This window comes from Lepisosteus oculatus, chromosome 10 (genome assembly GCF_040954835.1).
Source record: "Lepisosteus oculatus isolate fLepOcu1 chromosome 10, fLepOcu1.hap2, whole genome shotgun sequence".
NCBI lineage: Eukaryota > Metazoa > Chordata > Actinopteri > Semionotiformes > Lepisosteidae > Lepisosteus > Lepisosteus oculatus.
In genome coordinates this window covers 35924457-35935131 of record NC_090705.1, presented here as the reverse complement: position 1 = coordinate 35935131, position 10675 = coordinate 35924457, and the positions used below count along the sequence as shown (strand labels likewise).

Here is a 10675-nt window from a genome sequence, read left to right as displayed (position 1 = left end):
TTCAGCCTACTCAAAAATGAAAGCCTCAGAAACCCCTCCATCTTCTCAGGCACCTGCAGCCTTGCAGTGCTGATGGCTGTTTTCACCTCTCCTCCAGTTGTCTCTGGACCTCCTGTACATGGCTGTATAGCCTGTGATGTCTTAAAGGACAAAGGTCACTAACCTGTGCGGTTTGGAGTAGTCTGTCTACACTTTTTCTCCTCATGTCGGGGGTTGCAGAGTTTATCACTGTGAGCCAAGAAGTGAAAAACAAAAACAATTGGTGATTCCAAATTGGGCAGGTATGGTACATATCACAAAATAACTGGCAATTCTAAATTTTAAAAAGAAAATAGAAAACATCTGCTTTTTTAACTGATGCTTTTACTTAGATCCAGATATAAATCATCGGACTACCTGTGTTTAAATAACCTAGCTACAGTATGAAACTCTTGCCTGCCACTATCAGAGTCCCCCCCATCTCGGTATAAAACACATAAGAGTAGGAAAATAAATAAGGTCGGAAATTGTTTCTTGTAGGTTTTCACAATTCTAATTTTGATACACACAATACTGATTGATTAACCCACACCTACAGTAGGTTAATAACATAGGAGACCCAATGTGTTTGTCACCTAATCACCTAGGATTCTCCATAGTGTCAACATTTGGAACCTAGCAACACTAAAGCATCACTGGGAAAATTGACTAAGAACAATTTCTGCTGAAAACTCTTACTCTCGTATTGAAGCGCATTTCGGTTTTCATTTTGTTTTCTTTCAGTGAAATGTAGTCTACATTATGTGTTTTATTTAAACCATACTTTAGCTAGAACTGGGGATATAAATCACAATCTCAAAAGAAATTTGGTCTTTTCTAGCTTTCATTAGATTCTAAAATTCAGTCTGAAGCTTTAAAAAAAGATATTATGGGTCTGATGTTTTGCCAGTTTATGAACCAGATATTTTTCCACAAAACCATTTAAAAGCAATTGGATGCTGGCCTGATTCTGTCCGGCCAGATTTCAAGAACTTATGATTGTCAAGGGATGCTTTTTGCACAAGGACGTCCTCTTCATATTTAGATTCTGAAGCACTAGAATAGCTCAAAGCATTTTAGTAAACAGGAATGCACTCTCAGTGATAAAATTTAAAACGTTATCAAATGTACTGTCATTGCTATTTAATCCATCCATTTTCTTACTGCTTCATCCAGTTCAGGGTAGCAGGAGAGCCAGAGCCTATCCCATTAAGAAACAGGCAAGCAACAGGCACAAGGCAGGATAAACCCTGGACAGGACACCAGTCCATCACAGGGCAGACACACAGATGTGCACACACCCATACCAGGGCCAATTTTCCCAGGATTCAGTTAAACTACCAGTTTGTCTTTAGATTGTGGGAGGAAACCAGAGCACCCAGAAACACCATCACACACAAGGAGGAATACAAACTCCATGCTGATAGCAGCCCAGGTCCAAAATTGAACCTAGGGCACCAGCACTGCGAAGCAGCAGTGCTAACTACACTGCCGTGCCACCCATCATTGCTATTTATTCTTGATAAAATCATGTAAAAGGGAGAGGTAGAGATGAGAGTAGCTTAATTATTTTTTAGGCATACAGTATATCTAGGATGTTTTCTTAAGCTCTTTTACAGTTGATCAGTAAAACTATTCACCTCACTATAGGTACAGTTACCTGTAAAACACCTTAGAGCCAGGTTAGAACATAATTGAGCTGTTAAGTAAATAATTAGACCAACTATGAAACTGAGAGCTGGTGTAATAAAATTCACAGAACACTGCTGAGCTATTGGAACCCTATTGGAGCTGTTGAATGGGAGTAAACTCAGCTTCAGAAAGGTGAATGTGTGTTAAATTACGAGTCCTGTTGACTTTGTTCTAAAAAATCTAACATTTTTTTCAGGCAGGATCCAGTTTAGAGATCTGTTTTTGGCTTGCTTAGACCCTTACCTTTTGTTTCCATTTTCCATAGTGAGAAGAACACTAAAGAGTGGCCTGACACCAGAGGAGGCCAAGGCACTGGGACTAATTAGCACCTCGGAAATGCAGGTGTGAAGAGCCCTCAATAGCTCAGGCCAGAAACACAAAGAGCACCTGGGTCAACCTTTGCTGTGGAAATGCCTTTCAGCTGAGTGCGAACCATACCACCTAGCATTTGATCACTTTGGAGCTCATGCTATTGTTGTGGGACAACATTATTTGGAAAAATTAAAAAAAATAAAAAGTGTGTTACAGCTCAGCACTAGAACACTTGACAGCTGCATACATCAGGATTGTGTTTGAGTACTTTATAGGTTGAAAACATATGGCTTCTTTTTTGTTGTTGTTTGCTTAAGCTGATATGGGAAGTATAAAACCCCCATTGTTGTGTTAATTGCTCCCATATGAGCTGAGTTTGTTGACCACTCATGTAATTGTAATATTTGCCTTGTCAGTGTGAAGAGCACCCTTTTCCCAAGCTAGGTTAGCACTCATGCTTGTTGGGTTGCTGTCTACTGTTTATTTTTAAACTTAAGGTTTGCAGCATAAAGCAAGCATCGAGACTAAGGCACAGGATAGACAAAAGCACAGTGTTCAACCTGACTTCTTTACTTGATACTACAATAAAAGACTCCTTTGTAAGTAAAACATGGAGGGAGCTTATATATTTAAAGAGGAGGAATATTTCTTGTAGTAAAAGACTTAGATCCATTGTGGTTTTGAGCCTGAACTAGAATTACTGTATTACAGTGACTGTCAAAAGCTCACAAACTTGATCTCTTGAAATTAACACCTTGAAAGTTTTAATACAGATCTCTTTGTATGTTTTTAAATCTTATTTATTTTGTAACAGTGTAGAAAAGTAGTAGCCCATAACACACTGCAATTAAAAAGAGAATGGTTCTGCATCTTGACAAGAAAGAACATGATATAATTAGTGATCACTTAACTTCAGGTTGCGATTTTATAGTATTACTCATACAGTACTGTAGCATACTGTAGTAAATTAATGTTTCAGCTATTGACAGGTGATACTTTGAATGTGGGTATGCTAGAAAGCAAAGATTTATCTGAAAAGAAAATACATTTTGAATGTGGAGAATTGTGAAGATTTTGTAGTAAGAATGTAATTTTAAACTAATTAAGGAGGATCCAGTATTTGAAAGACTCTAAAAATTGGTATTCTTCCATTGCCAGCAATGGTTTACAACTGTATAACACAGTTAGAATTTAACATTCAATATGGAATTACCTGTAGTGATTGTCATAATAAAATATCGGTACAAAGTGTTTTTTTATTAAATCCATTATCTTCTATCTTAGCAGTGTCATGCTAACCTTGAGGAACAGACACAATAGAACTCTACAGGACAGTAGAACAGAGGGTGTAGTAACTACCAGGTTTGCAGACCTTTCAGAAGTAATTTGTTCCCTCATCTGTGTAAAGAGAGAGAAATGTGAAGGATAAATTAAAGTAAAAATCATATAAAAATGACGTTTACACTTCAAAGGCATAGAGGTATTGTTATACTCATTAAAGTTCAAATGAAGTTTTCAAACGTGTCTGTTACAAATAAAAATGTCAGTTAGCATGCATCTTGGCTAATAAAAGCTAAAGTGAAATTGCAGTTTTATCAAGCTAGAAGAAGAGATAATGTTGGCTTTGCATACAAGGCAATGGTGATTGTTGAGTTTAAGTTAAATATAGATGGTTTTATGGAAAACAAATTAATATGTTGTGTGAAGAGAGGAAAGTCTGAGCAGAAGGACAGTGAATGATGTATAGTAGAAGTCAATAAAGGAGAGGGGTAAAAAAGGAAGGTTTTATCGGGTTTACTTCACATTAAATTTGATTGTCCAGATGGGCAAATCAAAATTATTTACAACATTGTGTAAGAAATGGATGTAAGAATTGTAAAAGCACAAATATAAATAGACAAGGTTGAACAGAGATTATTGTGTATCTGTTTCTCCAAGTGTCATTTTTCTGCAGCATGGGGCTTCATTTTGCATTCTTCTTTTCACCATCTCCTCTTTTCTAAAAAAGGCAGAGTATGATTAAGATTACTGTTTATAAGATGGATAGTCTTATGATATCTGCATGATTTCTTATCGTATCCAGGTTGTTTCCTTTAAAAAAAGTGTTTTACGCCATTTATATTCAACTCTAATAGAAGCCAAGTAACATGATGCAAAAGTGGCCCCTTTCTGGATAATACAATGACATGCATATTCAATATCCTGTATTGTTCTTCTCCTGATCATGTATTCAAAGAGATAAGACTGCTGAGCTATGTGCTCTTAACACTGACAATGCTTTTTATATCCATATACTGCATAGTCAGAACAGGACTGCAGCTACAAAACCCGTTAAGAATTTGTCATCCTCTGTTAAAATCCTTTGTTTCTGTTTCTTTCAGTTTTTCGAAAACGTGATATTACACATTATCTTTTAAAATGACAGCCTGATATTATTTGTACTCCTGCCTCTGAGACATTGTACCAAAAACAGTGTACCTCTAGAATGTGTTATGTATTTAAGAAATACAAGAGGGAAGGTTCATTAGCGTTGCACATCCTTTTAGTAAATTCCCCAGATTCTTTGACTGTGGAAAATGTAATCCAGGAAAAGAAAAGTTTTGTGTTTTGGAATAACAGCGATGTAACTCATGCTACAAACAGGATGTTTGTTAAAACTTTGTATTCTATTTTATGAGGTGGCTCTCTTGGAGAGCAGTATAAAAAACTTAGCTGTAGGGAGAACCTCTAGTCCTTAGGATTTTATCGTGTGAATATCAGGACAAAATGTGGAGATTCCACACTTTACTCCCCTTATGCAGTCATTGCAAGATTGTAAGATGCTGGATATCACCACTATTTAAAAGAAACAGAAGTAGCTTTTTGACATGTAATGACGTATTGATGGGCTTCACATTTTTCTGTGCCTTTCTAAAAGAAGTGTCTGAAATGTATTGTTTAGGAAACAAATGTGGATGTAATATCATGTAATATAATGGCTATGGAATAATAATTGGGCAGCTGCTATTTTCAGTAACAATTCAAAAATGAGATACTGTACACGACCCACAATTTAGACCATTAGAATATTTTCCACAGGACAGACAACATCTTGAATTTTTTTAAACAATTGGCATTCACTAAAGTATTCTGTTCCTTTTTGTTGTTTAGAACAAGATATTAAATCTTAACATAGCCTTTCAGATTTTTACTGATGCAAGTAACAATGTCTTAGTAAACAGCTACTCATACTATTACAGTTCACAGCACAATGCCCATGTTACTTGGACACATTACCTACTCTAACCAAGGCACTATGGTATGTTCTCCTCTTCATGTATGGTAGGAGAAGAGTTACAGATTTAGTAAATAGCAGTAGTTACTGTCAGTAGTTACTGTCTAGCACCTTATCTTCCATTTGTAGCATGAATTTCTTTAAAAAATAATAGAATCACTGTTTTCAGACAGTTTCTCTCACTTGAAAGCTGAGAAATGTAAAAAAACGACAATGTAAAATTATAATGGAAAAGTATTTTGAAACAAATACGGAAGGACAAATGCTGTAAAATTGTGTAAATGTCATGCTACAAGTTTTTTTTGTGTAGTATAGTGTAATATAGGCTAAATAGCAGTGTTATTCTGTGAATTGTAATTTAAGAGAAAATAAGCCATGCATGGTTAAAAAAAAAGATATCTACAGATGTGTTGCTTCTTCTAGATAAGGGAATTTCTTTGTTTGATTCATTGTCAATGATATTGCTTATGTCATGTTTTAATTTTCTCTTTTATGGATTGAATCACACTCAACAGAATTATCTAATCAATCCGTCCACCTTGAACTCGTTTTAAAGCCTTAGGAAGACTCTTTGCAAAGCTTTATTTTGTGAAAAGGAGACAAGTTTGTTTTCTTACCTACAAAATCTGCGCTCATAACCTCTCTTTTTCAGTGCCATGCAATGTCAAAGTGAAGAATAGACAGTACATCTCTGCTTAAACAGTGAAATGTCAGTTTTACACTCATCCCTACAACAGTATGTATACACATCTTACAATAAAGCTTTTATGAAGCAATCATGAATTGTCTAGACTGTGTTCTGTTTTTGTGAGTGATCTAACCTTGGTGAGATCACAAAGAATACTGCCTTTGGGATGAGCTTAATGTAAAAGTAAGTCCTTGATAGTGTGATGAAGTGGAGGAATCGGGAGCGATGACCTCAAGTCAGACCGTTGAATGAGGTCACTACAGATGACGGAACATTTGTCAGTGCACATTCCACACAGGGCTGTTGGAGAACTCAGTGATGGTTGTACCATACCTATAAAAGAAAACTGAAACAGATCTGAGAGCATCTACTCCTGTTGTAGTAGATCGGTTAAGTCTTGGGTGAGATAAACTTCTTGGTAAAGTAGAGCACAAATATACTCTAGAACCCAAATAAACTCTATTTGGGTTATAAACGGAAAGTTAACATCATCAACGGTTATTGTGCCAAACTGTTGGAAATTTCCCAGCCTTTGGACAAACAGTATCCACTGAATAAAATTAAATAGGATTTAGACTATTCAAATAACTCAAGGGAAAGTAGAACAGCCAAAGTTAAGGACCAAACCCAGGGTTGGAAGGGCTGAAACATCAGGTTAATTCTTCCTAAGTTTAGTAGCACTTCTCTTATAATAGAGGAACTATGGTTTTCATGTACACAGGTCTTTCACATCACAGTACCTATACAATGATTCTGTTACAATACTTAAGTTACTGTATCTGACAGTCAATGGTATAAATGTTTGATATTGGCAAATACTGTATAGCATAAATTAGCAATTGATTTTCTGAGACTTCAATTATTCTTATTCTCTAGTATGTTCAGGAAAAGAGCTTTAAACTAGATCCCTCTTGTCACTGATAATATCTATAAATTAACAATATTATGTGTTCAAAAATTGGCTTTGTTTGCCTCAGAAACTTACCTTGATCCAAATCCCTCCTATATTTTATATGTGTCTAGACAGGACTTTGTCTTCTTCAGCTCCTCACTCTACTTTGTTTCTGGAGCTGGACCACATTTTTGTCCCGACTTGTTGTCACAGCCCCCTTCAGGCTTTAAGGTCAACAGGCAACTTCTTAGCTTTGGACTTTGTGGTAAGCTAATCCATCCTCAGATTGCCCATGAACTAAAAAAATCTGTATTCCTTTTATTTTAAAGGACACACAAGAAGAGGTCTTTTGTTCAGAAAAATTCAGAAAACATCGGCTTATACAGGGTTCTAATTTCCCCTTTTTTCATCTGCAAGTGTGAGCCCAGCCATTTCCCTCAGCTGAGAGTTCTTCATGATCATGTCAGCATTCCTCTCACACAACCCTACGTTATTCTCAGAGTTTTTTTGTAATAATCTGATCTACTGTAACTATAACTTTTCCTCTTTGCTCTGCCATGGGCAGTCTACTACAGCTGTTTCAGTGAAATAACAACAGTAATAATAATTTACATTTTGTATTGTACATTTAATGAAAAAGGATCCCCCCGTCCGGTATTAAGGATTAGCACCAGGTTAAATGAGAGAGAAATGTAGGTACTGTAGCGCTAAAGTGGAATTAAACCAGGACACTGGATAAAATAGACTGCATAGCATCTGAATATTTTCCATTTTCTGTGTCCCATAATGTTTCTAATTAACCTTGTACATGATGTGTCCTGAAGTTTCAGGAGACTTCCTCTCATTTTCCACTGATGCTCTTGTTTTTCACCAGTTACTTCATACAGCAAACTACAACCTCTATGAGCTAAAATCAGCTAATATTTAGCAAATGTGATAATAAATTCTAAATAAATACAATTGATTCTAAAATCATTTTTTATTGTTTGAGACAAAAAAGGCATTAATGTGTTACTTTAACCTTTATGATACAAATTGACTATACTATACTATGGTCAATTACTACTAGTACTATATTTAAGTACTGTTATATGTGGTATTCAAACTAACACAACACACTGTATTTGAACATATACTGTACTTGTAGACCATTAACAGTTTTTAATGGTATCATCAGAACAACTCATGCTGAAAAGCTACTTTTATTATTGTTTTTTTATATAATTAATCCAACAAAATGACAAGAAAACATACTTTCCATAGCTGTGCAGGAAGTCATTTCCTGCTATCATTCATGTCACAAATAATCCAGAGAGCTTGGCTTGAGCTTGCTGGGTTGTGCGGCTCGAGCAGAGGAGTGGAATCCTGTGATCGGTTAATTTGTTCAGTATGTGCAACACTCAGCTTGAGAGGAGGAGTAGTCACCTAGTAGCCAGGAGGTCATGGCTGTAGACAGAGACTGAACATCGTTAAGCTCCCCATCTGAGTGCAGACGTGTGTGCTACAGGTGTTCTCCTTTCAAGGGTTCAGACTGTAGAGATTCCTGTGAGAATCTGTGCAGTTTAAAAAAGACAGGCTGTTGCCAAGGTTCTTGTACAATGTGATGGAAGACTGCAAAAATTTCATTTATAAGACACTGAATAGTCTTGCTCCACATTTTCTTAAAGATGTATTGTGTGAGTATAGTTTAGCTCTCAGCTTTAGATCCACTGATTTTGGCCTTTTTACCCAAGCAAACACCAGGATCCACGTTGAGTGACAGGCCATTTTTGTATGCAGCACACCATGGAAATGGAACTCACTGCCAAAGTCTGTTAGAAGCTCTGAGACTAACAGCACTTTCAAACTTTGCTTAAAGAAATATCTTTAAATATCTTCAGATTATAATGTGTAAATCTAGCCTTACTCTAGCATTGTTTTCTCTAGACCACTTTGATATACTTTTTTATTTTTCATTTTGCTTCTGTTGTATATTGTATGTGCTACTGTTCAGCACGTTGTGAATCTGAAAAGGAGTTAAAGTAAAAGGAGATATTTTATTCTCTTTCTCTTAGTATTCTGGAAAAGTGTGAAATAAAGTGACAGGTTATTAATAACCAAGTAATCAGGAAATGTATAATTATTTACAAAATACACTATGCATTGTTAGTATTTTCATTTCTTGTCTTGGTAACACATTCTGCATGTTTGTTACCATGGTAAGCATTGTGTAAATGCTTGGGTATGCCCTTAACAATAGGAAGAATAACTTAAATTTAACCAATTAAATGTCAATGTCAACCAATCCCCTATATAAAAGAGCTCTATTTTCTCCCCTGAAGCTGTTTAACTCCAGGAGTAGATTAAATCTATCACTTTCTTTCATTTCTACCTATCTATTACAGTATGTGTGTAAGACTATTGCATATGTTTTGTTATTCTTCAGTACTCAATTGTGTGTTTGAATTTCACAAACTGGGTGTTGGTTTCAAGACCACTGCAAAGAGATCATTTCCTTATGGCAGTTTTTTTTGTAATTGTCCTTTATAACTGAATAGTCTAACTCAGTCTTTTCAATCATGGTCCAGGAAGCAAATATTTAAAATTTCCTCAAATAGAACATTTAAATAAATTAGTCTGTGATTAGGAAGTGGGATGGAGTAAAAACAAGAAGGCACGTGGATTCTCCAGGATCCCAAGACCCCCTGTACAGATATTGACCTGAGTGCAGACAAAAAGACTAAAAAAAGAAAGCAAATCCATTACGGGTGATTAACAGCCTAGATGAAACAAAAACCGTCATACACAAGTGTACTACAAGACCAGAATCGGGAACCTCTAGCCTAACTGACAAATCATATCATCACTCATTTTTTTGTGTGATTGTTGTCATATTGTATTCTGTTTCTTTGTTTTTATTTTGTATATTTAGCTAAAGCTAAATTTGCTGAAACTGTCTTAAGGTAACCTCCCAAAACTAGAAGAGTATTGACACACCATGACTGTTCCTCAGCAAGGGAGCTGAAAAAATGCCGCTCTCTTTTAATGTCTGTGGAGGTACGTGAATCCATGACAGAAATTCAAGACAGAATCGAAAATCCCAAGTTTTTAAGCTCTTTTTTCAGGTACCACTGTGCAACCGTTATGTTTTCTGAGGAAGAAACTCGTCACACTGGGCTTAGCTGTGTGTAAAAAATGAGTCTGAAAAATACTTAAGGAACATTCTAGACTTTATGAGTGGCTTGCGGCTTAGTTCCTTCCCTGTTGCACCTGTTCTTGACCAATCTATCACTGCTTACTCCCCTTTTTCAAAACATATCCCTTTATTAGCTGCATTAATCTCATGAAGTATACCATTTAAGAATGAAATTGATTAATTCAGGAACTATCTGCACTCAAGGCAGATAAATGTAGCTGAATGTGAAGACAGTGCTAAGAGTGCTGTGCTACCATCAGAATTAACAAGTCTGGATTTGATTACTTCCCTTGTTCCTGATGCAATTACTTTTGCAGCCACTTGTGTATAATAAACGAAGCAGACTGGACACGCATGTCAGGGCTCATACATCACAACAAAGCACATTTCTCTTCTGAATGTCCTCAGTGTGTTCGTAGTTCTTAATTTACACTTTTCTTGTATTGATATAGAGAAGACTCCCCTGCTATCTTGGCAGCCAACATAGGAACATTTGAATAACTTTGTATTTTTATTAGCCGTATTATGGTATCTAAAAACAAATGAGGCATGCAAAAATTCCAAGCATTATTATGTGTCACAGGAAGTCCCCCCTTTTAATATGATTACAGCAAACGTCTAGTG

The 10675-nt window shown here is 36.0% G+C and overlaps 1 protein-coding gene across 6 annotated transcripts in view; it reads left to right on the top strand.

Annotated features, from left to right (window-relative positions):
* Nucleotides 1-6073, top strand: part of fhod3a (formin homology 2 domain containing 3a) — a 240149-nt gene extending 234076 nt beyond the window's left edge. For all 6 annotated transcript variants that reach the window (XM_015356991.2, XM_015356990.2, XM_069195146.1 and 3 more), the window contains one exon: nucleotides 1976-6073. In XM_015356991.2, the coding sequence (XP_015212477.1) occupies nucleotides 1976-2058 (83 nt within the window). In that variant the 3' untranslated portion in view covers nucleotides 2059-6073. The remainder of the gene's footprint in view (nucleotides 1-1975) is intronic.
* The last annotated feature ends 4602 nt before the right edge of the window (nucleotides 6074-10675 follow it).